Source organism: Thermobia domestica, chromosome 5 (assembly GCF_964235325.1).
Source record: "Thermobia domestica chromosome 5, izTheDome1.hap1.1, whole genome shotgun sequence".
Taxonomy (NCBI): Eukaryota; Metazoa; Arthropoda; class Insecta; order Zygentoma; family Lepismatidae; genus Thermobia; species Thermobia domestica.
In genome coordinates this window covers 285,655,315-285,682,766 of record NC_137458.1, presented here as the reverse complement: position 1 = coordinate 285,682,766, position 27,452 = coordinate 285,655,315, and the positions used below count along the sequence as shown (strand labels likewise).

The 27,452-nt window shown below is 33.1% G+C and overlaps 1 protein-coding gene across 1 annotated transcript; it reads left to right on the top strand.

Annotated features, from left to right (window-relative positions):
- LOC145685561 (uncharacterized) lies at positions 1-27,452 on the top strand. The gene is made up of 4 exons (XM_081757956.1): positions 1-21; positions 3,551-3,730; positions 24,744-24,827; positions 27,213-27,452. Exons 1-4 carry the CDS (start codon positions 1-3, stop codon positions 27,450-27,452), a joined length of 525 nt encoding a protein of 174 aa, XP_081614082.1.

Below are 27,452 nucleotides of genomic sequence, written 5' to 3'. Positions count from 1 at the left end.
ATGCCGATCATTCACGCCCATGTTTGTTTTCACGCCAACTGTCCGCCTTACATTACAGTATTTATAAGAATGCGCACCACCACAAACATAGCACTGTAACTGCCTCTTTTCTTTCACACTGGATGCGGATGTCAGTCCTTTATAAACCAACAAATCATTTTTATAAAGTTCATATTGATTTACTGCAATCAATAATGTATGCCAACTTTCCGGTTCTTTTTCACGAAATAAATCGTACCTAAGTTGCGGATTTAAACCATAATAAACTTGCCGAAGAATAGCTATATTATCTATTGCACAATTACCTTCCAGCAACTCATAACAAAGGCGTATTTCCCTAATATATTCAGAAGCACTTTCATTAGGATATTGTAGCCGATCAATAAACTTATTTCGTAATTCTCGTTTACCCAGCACCGAAACCATGTCATTAAGTATATGAACACAAATAACCAACCAATTGTTTGTAATTGAAAACTCGCTTATCAACTTCGAATGCAACTTACCCGAAGTCCGAGATAGAGCAGAAAAATATAAGGCCTCGTCGGGATATAACTCAGTGGATTTAATATAATATATTGCCTTCAAAAATTTAAATAATTCTTCATAACGTGAACCATCACACTGCGGAATACTTTTTATTGCTTCTAAAAAGCTAACATTTGCAGCTGACTGAGTCACATTTGAAAGACTTGTACGTAAAGTTAATCCAGCACAACCAGCTGGTGGAACAAAAGCACCTTTGCTTTCTTTTTCTTCGTGAATATCGAGGAACGGGTTTGAGTATTCGCCCTGAACACCTGTTTGCACAGGTAACTGACCTTGACCAACCAAATGGTTATCAACGACACGTAATCTATTGGCATTATCAGTCAAGGACGAATGTCTTTCTCTTCGTATTTCTTGATACGAAGTTGAAGATAAAAATGGGTTTGTGCTATGTAAGGTAGCGTTTATGGAAACATTTCCTCTATTTTCAAGAAATGATAAATCCCAATCAAGGGGATTATAAGGTTCCACTATCCCTCCATCGCCATTTGGGAAAGAATTTAAATGTAATTGCTGCCTAATCGGATAATCTCGGTTAACCTGCATTCTTACAATTTAGATAATATAATAAGTTATAAGATACAACTTATGCCAAATTGAATCGCTTTTGTTAATAATATTTCTAGTCAAAACCTATAAATCTAATATGGTGAGTCGTAGTTCCACACTGATACTCCCTACTTAGATAATCCTACCATTCACAATTTCAAACATATCAAATAATTAACTACAACCATAGACAAAATTTTAATTTTCAACAAATGCAACTTTTTGGCAGGAGAGAATTCAGGGAAAATCATGTGTAACGTGCGTTTTATAAAAAGGATAAAGAATTGAAACAGTAATATCGCATCGTCACTGGTCAGGGTCACAATACGCCACCCCCAAAAATTGTAGTAGAGAGTAATCAGCATTAAATCGTTTAAATAAGTATATACGTATGTATAAGCACTCAACTTTTAATATACGCTATTAATCTGCATAGACGGTATTAAATTAGTTAATTTCAACTTCTCAATTCCACGTACCAAAAATAGTATCGAATGTTCAAGTATCTATAATCAATTAGGTTAAATTACAAGATTATGAATTTAATGTAAATAATTATTATTTTCGAATTGAACAAAAAACAGGAACAACAACTTTCAAAAAATGTAACATTCAATAATGGTTCTAGTAGTCAACTACCCCAAGAGCTCAAACTATAATTCATGAAATATCTAGAATTAATATTTATAACAATTTCTAATATTAATTTTTGGCTCATGAAATATCGACATTTTGAAATATATATATATATATTTAAATTTTAAGACAAAAGCTGAATTTACTAGTTGTTAAGCAATTTAACCTTCAGGTTACAGTTGTCAAATTAATAGAATGACGGTCTATAACAGATTCTAAAGATATAATTAACTCAAATTAGCAAAATCATGGAACAAACTCACCCAATTATAGATGTTTAACTCAAGGTTATATTCCGGAATACACAATAATTAGTTCATAATAACGGATGAATATTATACACCATTATTATAACTTTAACAACACTTGGTCAAAAGGTCCGACCAGTTTCAATTTTCCCTGAATTCTGACGTAAACTGTATCTACAGAAATTCACGTTCAAAACAGTCACTAGATGGCATAGTTACCAATATATCAGTGTTACCAATACTTCTACTTTAATAACATTTGTTTGACTTTTTTTTTTTTTTTAACATACAACAATCTCGGTCCATTATATCTATTGTAATCAATGTTCTGTCTCTGAGATGAAAGCATTATTTTCTTCTGAAGACTTTCCGGTCGAAAATAACTAGTATATATCCGTACCGTCAGCTCAAACAATCGAGTATTTTTCATACGATGAAACTAAATAAGTTCTGAATCTACGAAAACTGGACTCCAAAATACAACTACTGATTTGAAAGAGAGAATAACATAATAACGAAGATTAAACTAACGTTGACTCTTCCTAATCACATAATAAAGTGTCTCTCGCTATACTGTAATATTTTTCTATTAAGTGGATGTAATATAGGAAAATAAATGAATATATCTAAAATATTGTTTTCTTAAACAGCAATACTTTTAGTGACTCTATCCTTGGAATGACATATACGATACTTTTAAATCTTCTTGTCCCGTAATGCAAGATTTCTGATACCTTGCACGTCTTTTTTAAAACAAAATTTGCAAAAAATACCGTTCTTCTTCTATATAATCAGATAGTATTTAGCAAATACCACAGTACTATATAGATAATTTTTCACTTTTAGTTATTTCGGCAGTATGTACGAAATAGATGCCAGATGTTTAGGCATTAAACGCTGAAGAAAACTCATTTAAGATTTAAAAGATACGTAGTTAAATAGGCTCTAACATGTAACCCGAAATATTGGACACAAATACTCAATAGAATTAAAAGGTAAACTCAAGTCATAGATAATGATCAAAGAATATAGAGAAAATAATTGATTGTTAATATCTTCTTCTACTATATATAGAAAAACGAAGCTTGATATGTATTCCATGTCCAAATTTTATCCAGTTATCAGACAGTTATCCAAAGTTTTACAGCACTTTACCAGTACAAATAACAGTAAAGATTTATGATATCTTATCATTACAATCAACAATTATGTTTCTCCGAAGAGCCAGATTCCTTCTTGAAATACTACATTTTGTATTTTCCCCTATAAAGTCTTATTTTGAAGAAAATGCATAGAATAGTAGATACTAAAGCAATTAGGCAGGAATGGGCGAAATATGCAAAATATGGAAAATGCAATTGGCTTAAATTGAAACTGTAACTCCCATTATAAACAATAAAGAGATATTTCATATCGTATCTTTAATTTTAATATATATATATATATATTTTTTTTTTCTTAACATCCCGTCTCTAGTGAGAATTTATGAGAGGGAAATAAATTGCTAATTATTTCAATGACAAAACGATACAGAATTTTATATAATAAATAAATTATTCACCTTTAAGGCCTACCCACGATACCAGTTTGGTTATGCTGTGAGTGATGCCCTTACTGGAGACAACAAGCAACAGACTGAAGTTCGTGATGGTCCACTTGTGAAGGGACAATACAGCCTTATTGAACCTGATGGCAGCCGAAGAATTGTTACATATGGAGCCGATGACATCAATGGTTTCAATGCCATTGTGAGAAGAGTTGGTGGTAATCTTCACGCTGGAGTTGGAGGTTACGGATATCTTGGTTAACTATTTTAAAAATCATCGTGTATGTATTCTAAGGAAATAAAATTGAAGTAATATTTATATTGCAGTTATTGTTATTTAATTCCAAAATTTACTAAAATAACAGCACACCTAATGGAATTTAAATAGGTATTCAACTGTGATTTATAGAGTAGAGTTCTGCATAGCCCGGAATATTTAGCCCGAGCACGGCCCGAACCCGTGTGACAATCAAATGAGTCCGAAATAAGCCCGAATCACAGAAACGTACTAATTAATTCAAAATTGTACTTTTATTTACAACAATTAGTGGTTTAATTTTTCACTTTACGTTTGCAGCGCTTATTTTCTACTAATACATATTCTCCTTTCTCTAATTTTGTAATATTTTTGACATCCTTTCTGCTGTGATTCACTTTCGGTAATATATGATTCATCCTTTTACAAGGGAAAATGGGAATGCTATATTTTCTGTTGAGAATTTGTGAAATAAATTCTTCCGATATCAATAAAAGGAAGATATAAACTAACTTATAAAAAAAATAAAATATAAACTAACATTGTCTTGAAGAAGAAGAAAAATAAAGACAACTGGTTCTGAATGCTTTTGTTCCATAATTCAGTGTAAGAAACAGTATTTTTACTCACATATAAGCCAAGGATATTTTTTATTTCTGTTACTTCTTTTTTTTTGTCTCCACTGCACTGCTTTACTTTAAATTGCAAATGCCTAATGATGATCATAATTGTAGTTTGGGAGTTTCAAGTTATAAATTTAAATGTGGTTTAGAAATTCTCCAGAAAGAATGGTTTGATATATATGGTTATACAGTAGTTATATTTACAAAATTATTCCCGAAAGGCCCGAGAAATATGGTTGTATATTTAAACATTTACGACCCGTGCCCGACCCTAGCCCGAAGTGATCTATGCTTTGTAGGCCCGAGCTCAGCATACGGGCCGGGTCGAGCCTAAGCTCGCGGGCTCAACCCGAGCCAGTGCAGATATCTATTATGAGAATATTAATAATGTCCGATATAGAAGACAGGCGTTTATATAAGGAATTATTAAAGTGTGTGGGACGTTCTCTGTAGATTCGGCTTGTAATGTAATAATTTATTGGTCGGTTTATCAGTTACTCAATAAGGAACATTATTTTCTTTTAAAAGGTAAGTATATGAAACTACAGTATTGTGAATAAAATCTTTAAAATAAAAACAACTTCTTGTAAGGAGATATTTAAGCCTATTTATCAACACTAGAAACTATTATGGAGTGCGCGGTGGCTCAGTGGTAGACCGTTCACCTCCTGCGCTTGGGGTCCCTGGTTCGATCACAACTTGCTCCGTGTGGACTTTGTGGTGCACAAACACCGTGCTCGTGGGTTTTCTAGGGGTTCTACCGTTTCCTCCCACTTTCTTCATTCCATCCTTTCACTCACCTCTCCTCATCACCGTCTCCTTTGCCCTAACAGGCATAACAGCCGGACGTAAAACTTAAAGGTATCATTTTAAAGATTTTAGAAACTATTATGTTTTTCATGATCCAAGTTTTGCTCTTTAATAATTTTCAACACTGCAATATCAATTATCTGCAGTGATGTTACTAATTAATAACAAAATTGAGTGTAAATTTTATTACCAATTTATATGTTAAAGGACTAGTTCAAATATAAAATTATCTTAGGAAAGTAATTGAGACAGCACTAAACTAGTTGACAGGGTGGTTCAGTGGTAGAGTGCTTAAGGTTAATTTAAAGGGACAAGTTTCGCCGCTAGATGTCACTGCAATCTTTCTATCTCTCTCATGTATTTTTCACCTTTCACGAAAATTCACGATTTCTCTTATAAATTTCAACCTAAAGACTTCAATTTTTATTTTTATATAGAAGGAACTTCATAATCTATCCAAGTGAACAATCCGTGCCGATTTTTTATTTAGCATTTTCTTTATTGTTGAAATTTCTTGAATGTTGAAATGGATATCCAAATTTTTAACAATGTAACTGTTTCAACAATGAAGAAAATTCTAAATAAAAAATCGGCACGGATTGTTTCCTTGCATAGATTATAAAGTTCCTTCTCTAAAAATTTGAAGTCTCTAGGTTGAAATTTGTAAGAGAAATTGTAAATTTTTGTGAAAGGTAAAAAATGCATGTAAGAGATACGAAGACTATAGTGACATCTAGCGGCAATACTTGTCCTTTTACACCAACCTTAATTCTGGTAAGTGGTGTCCCTGGTTGTATACTTGGACAAGTAAATTTAAAATGGGGTGGATGAGATTGCGTCCGTGGGTTTTATCTTGGTGCTAACGTTTCCTTGCACTTTCACATTCCACCAATTATTCCATCATCATTTACTTTCTTAAATCGTCTCCTTCATTAACCTACAGCGTATAATTGTGAGAAATTCAATTGAAGAATTTTACTTCATTTCATTTCAAAACTAAACTAGACTATAAAATAGGACTCGTCTCGACTTAAAGACTGCAGTCTCTGTCTTGTCTTATCTTGAGTTGGAAATTGTCATTAATCTTGATCTCGTCTCGATTCACAGATTTTCTTATGCCGCTCTCATCTCAATCACCAAGGAATAATTAGAATGAAATTGAAAAGGTATAAGCTGCATAAACCTACTAAATGACGTTCAGTAGTTTTTTTTTTACTTTATTCTCGATAGAGAAATTATTGTATTATGCTACTTCGTGATGAAACGGCTAACCCACATGATCTTCGCGCATGTGGTTGCTGATTCGATCCCGATAGACGTACCAAGTTTTGGATTAAAGTCTCAAACACAGTTTTGAATTCCAAGTCGCATTAGAGCGTAGCTTATGAAACATTAATACTGATATGGGGCAATCGACTCTAATCAATTCCTTCCATTACTGTAACAAATTTCCTTCCTGTTGAATTGGCAGTATGTAATACCCCTTCGAGACAACACAATCACTTTTGCCAACAGTACTATATTGAAATTAATAATAATTTAAAATGTTACGATTTTCACTGGCAAGTTTTAATTTTTTACTGTCATATTCAACACAGAAAAGTACCCTCTCTACCTTAAGAAATAGTAATCAATTTCTCCTACTACCAATTACTGCTCTATACGATTTTCTTCAAGTTTGCCCTACTCCACTCTTTCTTAATTTACAAAACCAGTAGCAGTGTGAGGTGTGATGTAGTATGGATTGTATGTCGTGATATTTTCTTAATTAATATTGAACCCAAAAGTGATAATAGATTTCACTACTTCTGGTTTTCTCAGAGAAATTAGAGTAAAGATGAAATATATTTTTGTGGTGCTTAATATGTCCATGAATTTGGCGGACCACAATTTCGATTTCACACATTGCTAGTGCTTCGTTAGTGCTCGTTATTTCAGGAAACCCCATAAAATACGAAAATAATATATCATTTTTAAGAGCCGCCATTGGCCTGCTAATTTCATAGGAACAGGCTAACATATCAAAATCATCCCATAAATGAAATTGCTGTTTCGAGCAGTGTTAGTGCCATAAACATTAAAATTATAGCTTCTATACATACAGCTTTTATTTTAACAAAATGGGTCCCTTTTATGAAGCTGGCTGGCCACCTATAGCAGACCACGATTTCGACGTCGTATATCGATAGTGCTTTGTTAGTGCTGGTTAGTGCCACATATCACATCGTTAATGCTCCTAACACAACGGATATATATTGTTTTAAAAAAAATATTTCCCCACCTAATTTCAAGTCAGCAAGCCACACAGAAATTGCAGCAGATTACAGTCTCGATTTCTCCCATCGTTATTACATCGATAGTGTTCGTTAGTGTTCATGTCACATCGTTAGTGCTCCAACGCCTTCATTTTTGAAGAAACACTTATTGCCCTGCTAACTCATGTCAGCAGACCTGAGACCAAACCTACTCCAGACCACAATTTCGATTACTTCTGTAATTGGTGCTTAGTTAGCGGTTGTTAGTGCCGCATGTCCCAACGTCAGTGCTGTGTAGTTAAAAAAAAGTCATTACTATTTCCCTGCTCCCTTCATTTCAACAGGTCTGTCATGCCTGGCAGGCCTTACACTATGCGTGGTTTCGAAATTGCTGTCTGCCGTAAGTTAGCAGGCCAATAACCCTTTCCTTAATAGGCATTATCTGTAGAGCGTTGACAAATTATTAGCGTAAAAAATAGCACTAATATAGCACAAACGATGTGAGAAATCAAAATTGTAGCCTGCCGTAGGTGATGTGTCAGGAATGTTGCAATCAAGTTAGCAGGAAATTAGCGTTTCTTTTCAAGAAAAGTAGGTGTTACATCTGAAGCACTAACGAAGGGATCTGCTGCATTAGCGATATTATTTTGTTAAGTTAGCGTTATTTGCGGAGCTCCAACGATGGAATTTCTGGCCCTAACGAACAATAACCAAGAATTAACGATATGTGAAACCAGAATTTTGATCCGCTGTAGGTGGTTGGTACTTCGAAATTGTAATCTGATGTAGGTGACTTGCCAGACCTATTGCCATGAATTTAGCAGGCAATTAAATATTATTTTATCATTCCTGGAACACTATCGATGACATTTCCGACAAAAAGAGCACCAATCAAGCACTAACGATGTGTGGAAATAAAATTGTGTTCGGCTGTAGGTGATCTTCCCTCCCCATTGGCATGAAGTTAAAAGGCCAATACTGATATTTCTTAAAATAAGTGGTAGAAAATAATTATTTTTTTTAGAAAAAAAATGTGAGCGTTTCTTGTGGAGTTCTAGGTTGTTTGAGGCAATAATGAACACTAATGAATTAATAATGCTATATGCAACCGAATCCAGTTGTGCTCTATATTTTTGCCAGATACAGGGTTATTGCTTCCTGGAATTTATAAGAGTCAAAAAAATAGAAAAGAAAAAAGAAAGAGAAAAAGAAGAAAAACAACTCGGTTCAGAAATGAAAGGACAGGATAGATTTTTTTTTTACATATTTCTTATATTTGATACGGAGGAGATATTTCGAATGTGCCTGATGTTGGAAAGAGACCTATACGTGTGTTCACTCAGAAACTTATTCCACAGCATCCAAGCACGATGTTCATTTTGAATACAATAACGAGTTTGTGCATGAAACCACGGAGTGAATTATGTGAGTCTTTCGGATCGGGACAAAGTCTTTAACAACTTCAGAAATAATATCCTTAAAATGTGAAACATTATCGTTAATACTACAATTGTTATTCACCATGCAAATTGGAATTAAATGAAGGGCAGGATTTATAATGTAGCACGGCGCCTTCTTGAATAGTCACTCTCAAAACTCTTGACTTTCGATGACAGCCCAGACAAAGAAATATCGACGTTCAGAGTTTCAAGATCCGATTATATACATTTTAAATTTACTCATTTTACCATTTACTACATTCAATAAAAAGATACTGTTGATATCGCAGATCCCTGCTACATTACATTGGAAAAAGTAGGAATATTGATTTGTGTTCCTATTAATAGAATTATAGTTCACATTCAACTGTGAGGTAGAGCAGAAATCAGCGTCGTCTGCTGAGAATATTTAAATTTAAAAGGGAACGTATATTATCTGGGGTCAATGAGACTCACCAGAGTGGTTAAACGTGCATACTGCATTTACACAAAGTTTGAATTAAGTAGAAGAAAACTTACTACGGGACTGGAATCATGTGCTCAAAGTAAACCAACATTAGCAGTGTAAAATGTTTAAACTGTGTATAAACTGACTTTAAACTAACAGACGCATGAAGCTTGCCAAAACTTGAATATTTATACTGTTAGAAAGACTTACCACGTGAAAAGAGTGAACAAGGAAGGTATTCCTACTCTTGCCTTGAATAATACTACCCATTGATCTCGTCCTCTAGGAAAGAAAAAAAAATTGCAAGCTGCATAAAGGAGATATTAGTAGTACAAATGTAGCAAACTACTTCATATCAATAAGAAGAAGAAAGAAAGAAAAAATATATTGCTAATATTAATAGAAAAATAAGAATGAATTAATAAGATCATAACTCTCTGTTACTTACTGGCAAATCATAATTCTCGGTTACTTAAACTGAGCGCATTGTATCCAGAATTTGCCTCTGAGAAAGATATTTCGTGGATGAATGAAGATTTTAGCGCAAAATATTCATTGCATTCATTTATACGCTAGGGGATAGAACTAAAGATAGAACTAAAGACTCTTATAGATAGAAATTTTAGTAATTCACTTGTAAGATAAAAGCTAAGGTAAAGCAATATATTTCGTAGAAGAGTGCACAGAGGGTACGTTAAAGTAAATAGAATTACAATCTTTGATGACCTATGTGTATTGCATCAAAGGTAAGATTTCTGATTTGAGTTAAATTTGAACGAAGTTAACATTCCTGCTGCAATGTTTTACATTTATTTTACGTGACGTGAAGTCGAGTTTTTCTCTAAGAAACTGATTGAATTTTAATATTATTCTTTACATTACCCTATTTCAGTTTTTCTTTCAATAACTGACTTTTTTGTTATAAGTACAAAACATTTACATCGTGAATCACGATATTATATTTTTATTGATCTTACCACGCCAGGGATGCATTACTATTGCTGACACTTAAACATATTACGTTATCGTTTTGTCTTTTACATAACCAGAAAGGAACGGTAATCAGTGCCATTGCGCCTCCAAGAAGCTGACATTTAGAAAAGCATCATAGGCTAGGCGAGAAAATTTCTCTCCATCATTTGTTTACATATCGTACAAAATGGGGTATAAGATTTAAATGAATGTTATGTTATTTTATATCATTATTTCCCTAGTATATTTGTTATGATTCTTCTCCCCATTTCATAAATCACTAAGGGTAATATATTTAATATAATATCCTAGTAATAAACATTAATTTAACGTTCATATTTTAATTATCGAACAGAGATCTTTTCTAAAAGTTAATATTTTAAGATGCATTCATATCTTTTATTTCATTGAAAAAACGTTACACGCTTTTCAAACTCTTAACCAAAATAACCGATTCCATGGAGACCTTGGGCACCATATCCCCAGGCTCCGTATCCACCACGTCCATAAGCTCCAAGACCGTATCCACCAAGGCCGTATCGTCCAAGACCATATCCGCCACCAATTCCGTAACCACCAAGGCCGTATCCGACACCAAGCCCGTAGCTCCAGTGCTGGGGAGAACGGCTGAAGAAAATGCGATTATGTTAATGATATGAATGAATAAAATGGCAGGTAAGATAAAGTATTTTTTGCGTTAATCTTATTTAACAAGATAAGTTAATCTAAGCACATACTTCAATCTTCAAAGTTCAATATCAATCGCATTTTTTTTTTAGATATTTCACTAATATATAAATGAAGCATTGTTTTGTCCTAGTACCGCTGTCCTAGTTTTGTCCTAGTCGAGTATGCTGACTCAACGCCATTCTAAAATAAATTATATACGTGTATTTATAAATATATAGAGAAGGTTTTGCTCCAAGTTTTAGTATGCTACATTTATATATATATATCCCTTGTGTTCTAATGAGTGTATTTGAAACAAAAAGCAGAATGAGAACATAATCTTATTACTATGTTATACTTTAACACTTTGTCGCTTTACTTATCTTCTTTTAATTTTTTGAATCTCCAGATTTAGCATACAGTTGTACATTCTTTTTGGGCATTATTTCGTGTCTTTAGCTGACTTAGAATTGTAATACAAGTTAACTATTTTGATCCGCTTTCAAAGCTTCTCTAAAATATTACATGTTTTCTTATTCATACTAAAATCATAAAAAAGGTAAATGAAACAGGAGATAGGAATTTTAGAAAAGAGAATAAGAACATATGTTTATTGCTTTAATTATGTTTAGTATTATTCTTCACCTCGTGATTGTTTTTTTTATCACTAAATGGTCATCCAACATGCTTTTATAAGAGAATTGCGTCTTTGGAACGAGCATAGTGCACCTTTGGAATGAGTCCGAACTGATTACAATGGTAGCACAGATGTTTCATAGAAGCAGTAGTGAAAAGCAAACGATCATGCCAATAGTACGAAGTATGAACTATTGTTAGTTGATTGTAATTTTAGGGGTGGTAAATGTCTAGTACTATGTATATATCAATAGTATACTGTATAGGTAACATATTATTAAATGGTTAAATTAATACATACCGTAAGAAGTTCCGAAGAACAAGGCGAGATACAAAAGGAGAGTAGAAGACATCTGTGAATAAGAAAATATATATTTTCTTTAAATCTTCTTTAATACTGTACCTTTTATTATTAAAATTAGACACAGGACGGAATAGTAACAATTCGCTTTCAGCAATGCATGCATACAATTTTTCAAACTTTCTATAGCTTATAAGATTAACATCGAAATGGAATAATTGAGCTGATAAGTACACTTTCGCGATATTTCACTGTTGCTAAGAGAAGCCTAGTGTATAGTAGTGATTCGTGACTGGTGTAAGTTAATACAGCTTTTATTAGGAATTAGGATAGGTACCGGTATATATATATATCATTGCTCGACCAATTAAGTGTTAATTAAAAATCCTAACAGTGAGTATAGTAATTCATTTTTACCGTTTATTGTCAGCAGTTATTTAAATTATTTAACTTCTTTCTAATTGTAGCATTTTAAGTCATTAAAGTCAAAATTCATTTGATAGATGAGCTACATTTCCACTTTAAAATTTTAGCTTAAATACCAATTTTTTGAACGAGAAAACGAGAGCCTCGTTCCATCATTCAATACTTAATTAAAGAATAATAATTAAAATCTGTAAGATACAGTACGTTAGCATAACGTTGAGTGCTTAGTTTTCCCTTTGGGTTTTTCTTTTTTAATCAAACTGGTATGACATAATCCCAACAAATAATTTATATTTGTAATATAAATATATACTGAGTAATTAATATTGTGAGTTTAACCGTCTGGCCGAATTAGCGGAAGTCGCGAGATATTATATTTTGTGTAGTGAAATGTAGAATTTTAACAATGCGACATGATAAAGAACTCATGTCTGGGGGTTCCGGGGGTATTAAATGTGTTCAAAAACTCTTTATCATCTTGCCAGCCGTTCTAAAATGATGTGAGAAAAGAGCCAAGAACTTCTAAGTTTATCTAAAAAAGAGAAACAAAAGAATAGAAAATAAAACCCCTTCCCCCAAAATATAAATTTTGAGAAACACAAAGCTATGTGACTATTTATCTTTAGTGAGGAGACTATACATTGAGTTGTGTTTGTTCAATTAACGGTATACCTAATTTCTCACATCAAGATTGACTACAAGCTCAGTTCCTGGTCCATGATAACCCCATTCCAAAATTTATTTTAAATGGTTCGATAGTATTCCCGTGGGTCGCTGTTACAAAACATCAGTTTCATATCTATACGCAGATACCTATCAATTTAATGGATACATACTTGAGTTTAAAACACGTCATACATTTTGGTTGGCAACGTTTAGGTGCTGCTGACAGCACAATTTTACACAATAGTAGTGTGGGGAAAGCTTAGTACTATGTGAGAAGCAGTGGAACAGAAAATTGCCGTGCCTGGAAGGGATAAAATGGGTAAGCTTTCTGACTCATGTAGTTGCCAATTTGCTACGTTTTGTGGCAATAGTGGCAGCTGTGTTGTTTGTATCACGAGGGATACTATCCATAGTAATAACACCAATTACATTCACCGCAAAACCACATCAGCAAAGAAGGATAGTGGTCATAAGAAAATTCTCAGTTCCCACCGTCTTTGTCACTCAGAACCTGAAATGCAACTGAACCACAAGTGATAGAGGGATTGAAACTCCATCTCTTATACAACACATGAACACTCGGAATCAGGTGGCTTCGGCTAAACCGCTGATAAGGAGTCAAAATGCTTTAACAAAACACCATAGTGCCAGCTCCATATGATATCATTACACATTTCATCAGAGCTCTTGTAAGGGTAAAGATGATCCTTGTAAGGGCCAGATTAAGGTTGTAAGGAAAGCTATCTTTAGGTGTTTTCAATAAATTGATATGTATCTCCATATTAAAGTTTATATTCTTATGTAAAATAAAAATAAATAAAATAGAAGAGACTTAGAAGTTTGTGAAGAGTATTTATAAACTGAAAAATTATCTATGATGCAATGGTTCTGGTTGGTTTAGTCTCAGTAAACATATCCCAATTATTAATGTTAAATTCTATTATGAAAAAAAAAATGCGCAACTTTTCAACATTGAATATAAATACCTGAAATGCATGTATTATGCCCTTCATGTAAAATATTAAAACTTACCTAACAGCATCAGAACTAAATTGAGTAACAGTGTCATGTTTCACTGCTAATATGTTATTAGTTTCATTCAGTCCACTTTTCACCAATACAATTTACAAGAAATTTTCTAGCTTATCGACGAATTTAATTCATTTTCCTTCTTCCGTTATTTCCTTCTAAATGCTAAGGTAAAGGTTACGTGTTCATGGTTCAGAAGTACCTATCTCGATTCCTGATATTGAACTGATAGGCACTCATCAAGAACGAGCACGTAATGTATGTGATAAAGAGCACAAAATACATAAAACTTTATATGACTTTCTAGTACTCTCCTTCTAGCAGCACGCACTTTCTAGCAACATATTTGAACAAGAACGTAACTTACATTTTTTTAAATCCATGCCATGACTATTTCATCCATGAAACTGCTACCATAGTATGCTGAAAAATAATGCCTTGTACTTGTTTTGTGTAAAATTGTTAGATAATTGAAAACGCATCTACACCACTAGAACGTTAGTCTACAGATTACAAACTGGTTCCTTAGTATTTCGTCCAAGTAGCGTTTCGTCTCAAAGCAAAATCTGTAGCATTTCGTCCCAGTGTAGAAGTGTTTCGTTAAATGTAAGTCCGTATCAGTTCGTCTCGAGCGATTTTTATTGATTATGAACAGGAAAATGAGTAAAGTATCGTTCCAGCGTCACACAGGTGCTGACTAATACGTCAATCAAGCTCTAGTTCGTGAAACATTGTGATTATTATTTTTTTTATATTAGCTATGTTCAACCTTAAATGAAACACTTGAGAAGTCTTAAATTTTCATAAATCAATCCTTATTTGTCTAGTAATAAGTGAATAGAGTTCAGTTACTGAGCACTTATTAACTTTTAACTTACGGTCCTTTTATGTAGGTAAATTCGGATTATGATTACGTAATATTTGAACTACGCCCCAAAATAGCGTAGTGATTTTTCTATGTTTGACGATGAATTTAAAGTCCTCCAACAGACAGGATTTGAACTGATAACCAAGATTTCTCACTTACAGGCTTTTAAAATTGCATTGCAGATAGTGGTATACAGCTCAGGCGGTACAGACAATGTGTAAGTTTTTAAGGCTGAATGCGGTAATTCCGTAGATTTTTTAGTTTATAAAAATAAAAAAATAAAGCATGAATAAAAGAGGGCACGTTTTGCTAACAATGGACATCATCACACTGTAAACATAATCACTGTATGTGTGCGAGAGAGTGTGTGTAACTAATAAACGAAACGCTACTCGATCAAGTAGTGATGGGCAGTCGGAATATTCCCGGTGGGAAGGAAAATAACAAAATGGGAATATTTCCGAGTTTCTTCTCTGGCATATAAATTCCCGGGAAGGAATTTATTTCCATTTCTTTACTTTAATTTCCAAATTATAAGAACCATATGACTAACTACTTTCTTTTCATTTATTATGATATACTTCTAGGTTTTAAATAATTTGGTAATTTAAAAAAAAATGAAATTCCTTGACTGTACTTTATATAACTGATTAATAATATGATTTTTAAAATTTATTTTCATTTGCACTAGAAAGTAGCAAAGTACTAATTTATAAATGATGAAAAGGAAAAAGTATTAATCTAAAATACTGTAGAGATGGATACACGGTAGCTAACCATACAATGATTTATCGTGACATACGGTAATTTAAGCCTTAATAGAATATATGATAATGGCATTGTGATAATAGGTAAACCTACAATGATTTCAGAACGCTTTTTTTTTTGGCAATTTTTGAATTTGTAAATAAATATAAGGATTACATTAACGAATTATGAAACACAGAGACTGAGGTTTTCAAATCGCTAAAAATAAATCAATAAGATGGAAATACTGCAGACAAATCCAAAATAACATATTTCTACTGCAAGGTGTAGCAGCTCTTTGAAGTTTGTTGCTGTAAAATTGAAATATATATATATATATATATATATGTGTGTGTGTGTGTGTGTGTGTGTGTGTGTAATTTTGGTAATATTGTTTTGTAAACTTTACTTTTGCTAACACATGAAATAGCATTATCAAAAAGTACTGCTAGCTCACCAACATTTGCTCCACAAATGATAGCTGTATAGAGAGTTACCATGAAAAACAATCATAATATATCATACAAGGGATAGAATACAAGTGATTACGATGCCTTCTCAAGATGACATCCGTTTCACAATACGGTAATTACTCATTACCACTACGCAACATTGCCAGACTTCTGGTTTCACTTCGGTATGAAAATCAAAATGAAATCCCAGTTTTAATTATGTTTTGATAAAGATAAACATCTGATTAATCAACAGATATAGACTGCGTAGAGGATGGTGTACAGCAGTGAACGAAAAATGCTTGATCTTTGTTGTCTTCTCACTTACCCGGGCTAGCAGATCGAGACTAAATTTGCATACGAAGGAGGCACTGTGGCTCAGTTGTAGAGCGCTTACCACAGTTGCATGGGGTCCCTGTTTCGATCCCCAGCCTAATAAGTTCGCTGTGAACAACATCGTGTATGTGGTAACCTGTTTCCTCCAACATTTCATTCCACCAATTCTTCCATTATCATTCACATGCTGTAATTATCGTCTTCTTTAATGTAAATGTTATGTAACGTCAAACTGTAATACTTTATTTCATTTTTTTAATTTCAATTTTTGGACAACATAATCGTTTTCGTGATTTTCATTTTGAATTAGTTTAAAAGATCTTATCAGAACAGCTTGCACTATTTTCAGGCTGGATTTATAATAAAACTAGATTATCAGATTTAATTTACCTACTAGTACCAAAGCTTTAAACAGTTTGTTGAAAGAGTTTTTCTCGGAATTCTTTACGTATAGTCATTTGTTTCCGATGATATACTATTGATACATAAAAGTTACATTACTATAAAAATGCTGTTAAAAAAACATCACTTTCACATTTATGGTACAAAAACAAAGTTCGAAAGTGCTTATCTTAATCTGTTTTATGTGTGTAGTACATTTTTCAGCACTCTCCGTGCAGAAACTTTTCATAGCTCTACTCTTATTAATGCACTCGTTTCAATGGTACACCACATTTTATTTCAGTTCATCAAACATTTCATTGGAATGGAACAGTGTGTGGTCTTGTTTTTCAACCAAAATTTTGATCCCCCCAGTGATATTTCACATACGTTTGCAGATATCTCAACCTTTAACTGTAAGCCTGTCTATACCGTTCCTCACCTAAACAACGGTCGTTTGTTAACGCATGTTGATGTTGTAGATATCCTATCGTGTGATAAAAGCATCTACACCTTAGTTTAGTCACATCACATATTATTGTTGTGTGATGTTTATTGGTATGCGGTAACTCTTGGAAACTAATGATGATCAGTTTGACACCTCCAACATATCAAATAAAAAGTGTCATTAGTGCGATTTAATGGTGCTCATATATATATTGACAACCTAGCCACTCAGTGCCTAATTGGGGATGCAAATTGAGTGCTACTAGGGGCCTACCACTCACCATCTAGAATGAGTGGGACAAACCATAAAATTAACTTGCGAGAGGTTTTCATTTGGGGATTAGTTAAATAACGATACGTCCACTTCATTTAAAATAAAACACTGTATTTCGGTAATCTTATGAATGAACTGTAAGATCGATGAATGTTAGCTATAACGGATATTCGGATTCATTTGCCAGACAGGTACAGAACGATCAAGTATTGAGCTTTGAATTCTGACTCGGTGCCACACATACCTGGATTAAACTGGTGTATTCCCTCGTCGTTCTGGTGTTGAACTCTGCTCCTTAAGCTGAAATTCCTTGTTGGTGGACGACGAAAATGGACATTGAGGAATGGCTCCTCTCAATGCAAATCTCTGCCTAAGTTCTGCGTCGTTAGAATATGTTGAAGTACAACGTACTGTCTTCTCTTATCATCTGGCTGATATTCAAATGAAACTCGATTCTCCAAAATCGAACCCAAGAATGATCACGGTAAATTGATCATGGACTTCTAAGAATTATTCGCTGTCGTAACTCGGCGAACTTTCCAAGAACTCATCCAAGAACTGCTCAAGAACTCTCCGTGAACTGTCTCCCCAAAACCTTCTCGTCCTCCGGTTTTGTTTTGCGGGGTCCAACTACCATCGTCTGCTTTTCCGTCTGCTGCGGCACGTGTAACACCGTTTTCACATGGAGAGACAAATTCCTTCCATGTGTCAAAACTCAAAATTGCAATCCTCGACACGCTCTGATTTCCCGGTTCTAAGCAATTCTCCGTACATCCGTAATCTCATGAAATTCATAAAATCCTACAGATTCAGTTTATACAATTTCTAGAATCTGGCTAATGTGAGGAAAGACACATTGTCAACATTTCCTTCCTACATTGCCAGACTCTTAACGATGACATTCTTATACACAAGTGTTTACAATAAATTGCTGACACAAACGTTAACCAGACTGTGCAGCTTGCATTTACTTCACATTTACAACATTAAATTCCCATAACCTTATTAACAATTCCGCGACATAAACATAAAAATAAAATCAAAATATACAACTTATTATCCTCGAAAATCGAGTACTTCCACATGTCCCCCCTTAAAAAATTGGTTGCTCCGCAAACCAAATTCGACATCGTAAGAGGGCGATTTTCTATAAACACCCTGTACATGATATATACTAACACCATATTAAAGATAAATATAAACTTGAAATGAAATAAAATATGTATTATTATGCAAAATAAATTATATAAATAGTAATCGATATTCCTCCACCTAACATGTATTCATAATATATATATCTTTGAATTTTTTTTTCTCTTACTTCCTAAAATTATAAAATACAATATTTGAAATGTAATGTAGCAAAGTATATCCTCGCGACATCTAGCGAGTTTTTGCTGAAATACTTGCACATCACGTTTTGTCAAGAGTGATTGTGCATGAATACATATATATTAGTTTGCAAGTACTCTTGAGTTATCTCCTCTTAGCGACAACGCTTTTATAGTGTCGTATTACCAAAACTTCCATTACTCTGACTGTCCATACGTGCCAACCAATAAATTTATTGGCCGTATCAGTAATGTTTTAACTTCATTTATTTCCACCTCTCTGTGAATGGAAATCTAAAACAAAAACTTGTAACATTGTTTTTAGAACATAGTTAATTAACATATTCACAATCGCACTGTAAAACTTGAACATATTAATGTTTTATTTTCATGAAAATTTTATTCACTGACATTTTAATCTGAACAGAAAGAAAATCCTAACGCAGGGCATTGGAAATCCTGAATGTACTTCCAGCATAGTTACTGCAAGATCATCAGTTTTTCAATCAAGCTTTGTCAAGGTTAATTCAACTTCCTGTCATTCTGTTCACGCGTCACCGTTGACTGGATAACATCGAGTGCTAATATTTCGTCGCACTTATTACATTATTAGTTTTAAAACACTTTATTTTACAAAACCACTATGTCACATGATGTACGTGAATGTTTTTATCTACGTTGAATGTTTATTGGAATTCACTAAAATGTTCCAATTCTTGACATCTATTCGTGGGATTGCGTGCGGGATCTCTTGCACTGTAGTAGTGTTACCGATATTCAAAATTCATACTAGTACTCAACCATTACTCTACCAATCTGGCATATCCGTTCGTGATTAAAGTATTCAAAATGTGATATATTAAAAATTAAAAATATTATAAAGTGATAAAATGTTTAAAACTGAAAATGTTATTGATTAATATGTGATATATACTTAAATGGATATAATTCCTTTATGGACATTACACAGGATTACACAATGTACTATTTACTGGATTATCTATATGGGTAAGTACCAAAAAAAATTTTACACGCGAATATATATATATTTATTTAAATACTATGACTATTTACTTGTTCTTAACCTATAATTATTATTATCCCTAACACTTGTTAACTGCATACAAAAATTGATTGCGATTAAGAAAAATGATGGATTTTCCATTTCCTAAAAATCCTGAAGGCTTTGGTTGTTAAATACGGCAGCCTGACTTGCCGTATCATCTCAATCAACAATTGGCTACAGTTAGCATATTTATAACTATCTATATACATGGTTTTACAAAATCTGACCGGTTTTCAAATTTTACAACTTAATTCTTCTTCATACCTAAATTTTGATCAACTTTCGTGACGTGATTCTCTTTTCTTTTTTTTTCATCAATATCGAAGACGTGACTATTTATACTCTTAGATCATAACCATAGACTATTATATTTATTTATTATTATTTACTTATTTGCCTAGTTACGTTGTTTAGGATGGCCTTTCCATAACAATTTCACTAAGTCAACAATTCATATTATTATTTATTACTATTAAACTTCTTATCATATTTATTAAGTTATTACACTATACTTATCTCTACATTAAATTATTAAATTATTACATTATTTTAACAATTGCCGACAGGGCCTATAGCGTGTGAGAAGGACTACTATCGAAGAAAGTCTAAAACTACTTCATATATCCAACTCGAATAAGTTCTATATCTGTTCAGGGCTTCTCTTCTGCAGGAAAAATCCTCTGCATGTCCCCGATAACATTTCTCCATTTTCTTCTTTTCTTGCGCTTTATTTATATATATATTCTATATCTACTTCTTATATTCTCATGGAGTACTCCTAGCGCTAATATATGCATCCATATTTATCTATATATCTATTCGTCGATGCATGCTTAAATCTATAACCTTATTATTTACTTCTATCTTCTTACTCTTATTTACTTATTAACCATTATTCATTATTTATTATTTCTCTCTTCTTCTCTCTATCCACATTTTATTATTAATTATAGTCTATGTTATAGATCTACTGGTGGTTATTTCTTTACATCTTACGTCTTTAATTATTTACATTCTAACTCTATCTTTACTAAAATTTCCTTCTTCTCAATAATCACATTCCTAAATCCAACTCTTTTCCTCTTTCTTCCTAACTAATACAACTGAATCGATTAATCTAGACTATTTTTATATTATACTAGCAGAATATAACTATATTCTATTTCTACTATATTCTAGATGCACTACTAACATTTCTCTCTCTCTTCTGACTATCCTAGTATTCCCTAGAATATCGAAAAATTTACTCACTAATTATTTCTATCTTAATTTTAATCTTACGCTAAGGGATTAGCTAAAAATGAAGGATATCTCCACAAAAAAAAAAAATTTGCACGGCTTTCACGTGATGTACGAGTCAACTCCTGTGTCTCTTTTCAACAATCACGGAAGACTTATGTTGCATCATAAATAAAATATTCTCATCGACGTTCGGTAATCGCCCAATTTTAACTCGAAGAGAATGGGATTTCCTTCCTGATTAGAGTTTCCCCTAATGAAAGGTTTGGCCTAATTATCAGGGTTTCTTAATTTTAACTTATGTCTAGACTAAATCTACTTCAATTGCATCATTCATTTTTTTTCCATTCTTGCCTTCTCTTACATCTAAAATCCTAATGCAAAACTAATCACAAAATCATTCATATTTCATTTTCTTAGTTTCGCTTTTCTTCTCCATAGTCTTGTCCTATTTTTATTCTTTTTATTACGTCACTATTAAAATTACATTAAAATTATATGCCATAAAGACATACTGCAATAAAACCAATTGATAGTCAGATTTTCCTCTTCCCATATTAATAATACTACTATAACTACCCATATATTTATGTCCTCTATTACTAAACAAAATATCTTATAACCAAATTATTATCCTAACTAAATACTTAAAACATTAATAATTACTAATAATATATCCTTATCCTATTCATATATCTAATAATAATAATAATAATACTAATATCTATACACAAAACTCTTCTACTTTCTTGGTCATCTCTAGGCTGATAACCAAGGTGTCCGTTGTTTAAAGAACAACGCAAAAGCTACTAAGTCTAGCAACGATTTATCGCTCGCCACTACTATTTTTGCTTGTTTCTCATATAACGCTACTGTACTAATAAACTCTGAAATTTTTACTGCCTGAGTGCAGACAAATCTATTCCTAAAACGATCAAGCCATTGGGTCACTAGTTCTTGACTAGCACCACTAGTGAATAACGCACATACTTTGTATTTAAGTTGATCTTCTTTGATTGCGAAAAATATAGCGTTGCGTATTAACGTATTTGTCTCTGAAATACCAGTAATTATAGACAAGAAATGTCTCCTGAATCCTAATTCTACCAAATCATCAACGCTGAAATTCTTCTCTGAGAATTCAATCATGTAATAGTTTCTGTATCTGCGACCCAGAACGTTATCTCTAAACGTCTGTTCCTTTGTTTCATCATATGTCGGATAATATTCCGCAAAATATTTTAAAACTCCTAAATCTAATGAATAGTACCTAGATTTACTGAACATCGTCGCAGGTTTTCCATTGTCTTTAAGAACAGGATAGTGCACCCTGTGATTGTTCTTTATAGACAACATTGTGACACTTATTACTATTTACTCCAAAATAAATACTAAATAGTTCACTTCTAGGATTAATGTAGGTTATATTTAATGTACTATACAACAACTGGTTTGTCTTTGTTATTCCGCCTACTCTGCTCGTAACTACGATACGGAGCAAATTTTTCGTGCGGCTCTCGACGTAATCGTGTGCCTTCGTGTCTACTCGGCTCCACTCGTGCTTAAACGCTTGAGCGACAATCGTCTTCCGCTCAGCATAACCTGCCTGATTCATGCATCCGTTCTGAGTATCCAGAACAACAACAAAAATTATTTCACTTTCTTTTCTCTTATTATTTTTATTGTAAACTTGTAATATTATCACTTTATGTGTTATTGTTATTAACCTTAATATTCTAACACAAACTACCATATAATAACTAGGTTTGATGAACGTAATCCGTTATTTATTTTAAAAATATCACTAATGCACATTTCTGTTATTCAATCGAGAATCGAACTCAGTCGTCGCACTTGTTATAATCTTATACTGAATCGAAGCGAGGGTGGGATGGGTGGGTTTCATTTACAACTATATAAGATACTAATTTTACATATTTCACCATGAATGGGTGGGTAGGGAGGGTTTTTAAATTTACTAATGTTTTAAATTTACTGAACGCGCATAATTCACTGGAATCGCTACCATGACTTTTACGTCTAACAGTATCTCCATCATGACAACCTAGCCACTCAGTGCCTAATTGGGGATGCAAATTGAGTGCTACTAGGCGCCTACCACTCACCATCTAGAATGAGTGGGACAAACCATAAAATTAACTTGCGAGAGGTTTTCATTTGGGGATTAGTTAAATAACGATACGTCCACTTCATTTAAAATAAAACACTGTATTTCGGTAATCTTATGAATGAACTGTAAGATCGATGAATGTTAGCTATAACGGATATTCGGATTCATTTGCCAGACAGGTACAGAACGATCAAGTATTGAGCTTTGAATTCTGACTCGGTGCCACACATACCTGGATTAAACTGGTGTATTCCCTCGTCGTTCTGGTGTTGAACTCTGCTCCTTAAGCTGAAATTCCTTGTAGGTGGACGACGAAAATGGACATTGAGGAATGGCTCCTCTCAATGCAAATCTCTGCCTAAGTTCTGCGTCGTTAGAATATGTTGAAGTACAACGTACTGTCTTCTCTTATCATCTGGCTGATATTCAAATGAAACTCGATTCTCCAAAATCGAACCCAAGAATGATCACGGTAAATTGATCATGGACTTCTAAGAATTATTCGCTGTCGTAACTCGGCGAACTTTCCAAGAACTCATCCAAGAACTGCTCAAGAACTCTCCGTGAACTGTCTCCCCAAAACCTTCTCGTCCTCCGGTTTTGTTTTGCGGGGTCCAACTACCATCGTCTGCTTTTCCGTCTGCTGCGGCACGTGTAACACCGTTTTCACATGGAGAGACAAATTCCTTCCATGTGTCAAAACTCAAAATTGCAATCCTCGACACGCTCTGATTTCCCGGTTCTAAGCAATTCTCCGTACATCCGTAATCTCATGAAATTCATAAAATCCTACAGATTCAGTTTATACAATTTCTAGAATCTGGCTAATGTGAGGAAAGACACATTGTCAACATTTCCTTCCTACATTGCCAGACTCTTAACGATGACATTCTTATACACAAGTGTTTACAATAAATTGCTGACACAAACGTTAACCAGACTGTGCAGCTTGCATTTACTTCACATTTACAACATTAAATTCCCATAACCTTATTAACAATTCCGCGACATAAACATAAAAATAAAATCAAAATATACAACTTATTATCCTCGAAAATCGAGTACTTCCACAATATATATATGCTTCCTAGGAAACATAAAATGATAGTTACTTTCTAGTATAGCTTAGAAATTACCTGTAAAGAATTTGAACAATATCTCAACACATAAATACTCACCTATTAATTCTAATTTATAATCACCTCAATTAGAAAAGTTCTTTACAAGAAAGTGTAAATCGTGCGTGGAAAGACTATTATTTATGTAGTGTTCATACTTACCCCTGGTTGTGAACGAAGATGAATTTTAAAACATAACTAAATTCTTTGGTGATTAAGTTCTCTTGCACATATAATTTTGATATTTTGTCTTAATTGAGTTTTCCCTCAGAATATAATTTTTATTCTTTTCAAGGTTATCTTTGCTCTCATTGCTCTTGCATCTTCTGCTTATGCAGTTGGTGTCCTTGGCGGAATTGGTGGAGGACTTGATTATTACGTAAGTACAATAATAATTTAAAATTACAATATGCTTTAGAAATTACAAGAATACTGTTATTATAGATTGATGTACGTTGACCATTTCTAAGTTTCAAACTTTATTTGCAACAAATTTATAGTCCATTTGAAGCCAATTAGATCGGAAGAATTCGTTTTTATTAACATTGTTTCTTCCTTGTACATATTGTTAATAATTGAAACATATTTGGATATTTGATTTTACATGTTTATATGAATTAGAGATATAAAGTTTTATTTGTTTAAGAAAGTTGTCAGTGCTTCTTTGACTGTAACCAACGTTTGTTAGTTATTTGGAATTTGAGTCCCATTCAGCGTAAAGGTAACATGAGACATGAACCTGCAGCTAAAGACTGAGATCCGAAACATATGAGCTCCTGACTATAATCAAATCCATGTATTCTGTGAAAATACGCGTGTGATGATAATGTGCTGTGACTGAGTTTTTTTCAACGTTAGTTAGATTTTTCTCTTATAAATGGTAGAAAATCTGTTGATGACTCATTCTTAAATAAGAAAACAACTTGCATTGCCTTCACATCAGAATATTAGTTTGATATACAAGGGACGTAAAATAGTATTCTTTCTAATTAAATGTCAAGCAATGTTATTGTTTCTACACATTTCGAGCTAAATATCAAATAGGAAACAAATGTGATTTCGCACCATTAGTGTAGCTATTCATAGAGTGGATGAATTGTAGCTGGAAAGTCTTAACGCCTTTTGACAGCTTAAGGTCGAAGCTAGTTAATGTTCAAATTTGCAATTCCTAAAATTAAACACAAAGTACTACGAAGTCAAAATGAACAAACTTTCCGTAAAACTGCATTACGTTTCACAATTTTATTTCGACAAGGATGTTAATGTAGCGCGAAACAAAGTTGAAATATTTTTGAAGAGGTTGATCACAAGTGACAAAAAAGGTGAATCTGCCATATTAATGTTCAAAAAGGATCATGGTCGAAGTGAGTAGAATCTCCGCGGCGTGGTTAAAGCGCAAACTGTGATGTCAAGGAAGATTATGCTGCGCTTTTTGTGGGATTGAAAGCAAATCGTACATCATGTGCATCAAGATCTGTACTGTTCACAACGAAAGCGAATACATATAGCTATTGAGAAGAAAGAATGGAAATTAATCAACACAAAGTGTGCCGTATACACCACTGACAATATTAAGATCATGTACATTTTTGACGACTCCTTAGAAATTGAGACAACTTGACTCAGAAGTATGAAGACATCCGCAATATAGCACGGACCTGGAAATTTAAAGTACTATTTGTTGCTGTATCTGCAGCACGACAACAAGTTAAATTCAAATGATACATGTGCAAACGATATGTACATTTATTTTTCTCTACCAGAAACCACTGAAGTCCAATTGTAATATGGGAAGGTTTCATAATTTTATTTTCAAATGAGAATAGTTGTAAGGGCTCAACGCATTTCAGACTACGTACTGTTATGTGGAAGCTATTAGTATTGGTACATATTCTCTCCGAATTTCGAAGCATTGCCAGTAGGGTAGGTACGCATACACGGAAAATAAATTGAACTTATTTGTAATTTGAAAGTTTTTTTTAATATGATATTTCAAGGTATGAGGAACGTATTAGGCCAATATCTTGAAGTTTTGGACAACTGTTTTCAAGATATGGTTGCATAACTGCAGAAATTATTACTAAAATATTTTCATTACGAAGTTTCGTAGTCAAGAATCCCGATCTATTATATATTTTGCAATCAATGTTCCATCTCGAAGATGAAAGTTTTTTTTTAAGACATTCTGTTTTAAAGAAGAATAGCCATTTTTACCTGTACCCTGTTAAAATAATTTAGTTAAGTTTACTAAGTTATTATGAAACTAAATGCGTTTGAACACTACGAAAACTGAAACCAGAAATACAGCAACGTATTTAATAAGGAGAACATTATACGAACGAAGGTTAATCCTCTATTTGATTGTTTTCGGTCATATCAGAAAGGTTTCCTAGCTATATTATTATGATTTCCAATTTAGTGGATGTAATATAAAATAAAGGAATGCATCTACATTTTCTTTTAAGAACAGTAAACTCAGTGACCCTATTCTTGGAATACTGAATACATTACTTTGAAATATTGTTCTCTATTACTATAAGATATCCGCTTTACTTTGTAATGCTTACTTTTAATCTAAAGTTTAAAAAGCAAAATTTTGTATATGTAATAAGGTAATATTTAGCAAATACCATAAAACAATAAAAATAATTGTTACTCTTACTTATTATAGAAGTATGTAATAATGTGTGAGAAAGGCATAAATTTAAAATTATCTTAACAAAATTATACAAATTAGATAATAATTAAACTATTTACATTTAAGGCTTACCCACGATACCAGTTTGGTTATGCTGTGAGTGATGCCCTTACTGGAGACAACAAGCAACAGACTGAAGTTCGTGATGGTCCAGTTGTAAAAGGACAATACAGTCTTATTGAACCTGATGGCAGCAGAAGAATTGTTACATACGGAGCTGATGATATCAATGGATTTAATGCCATTGTGAGAAGGGTTGGTGGTAACCTTCACGCTGGAGTTGGAGGTTACGGATATCTTGGTTAA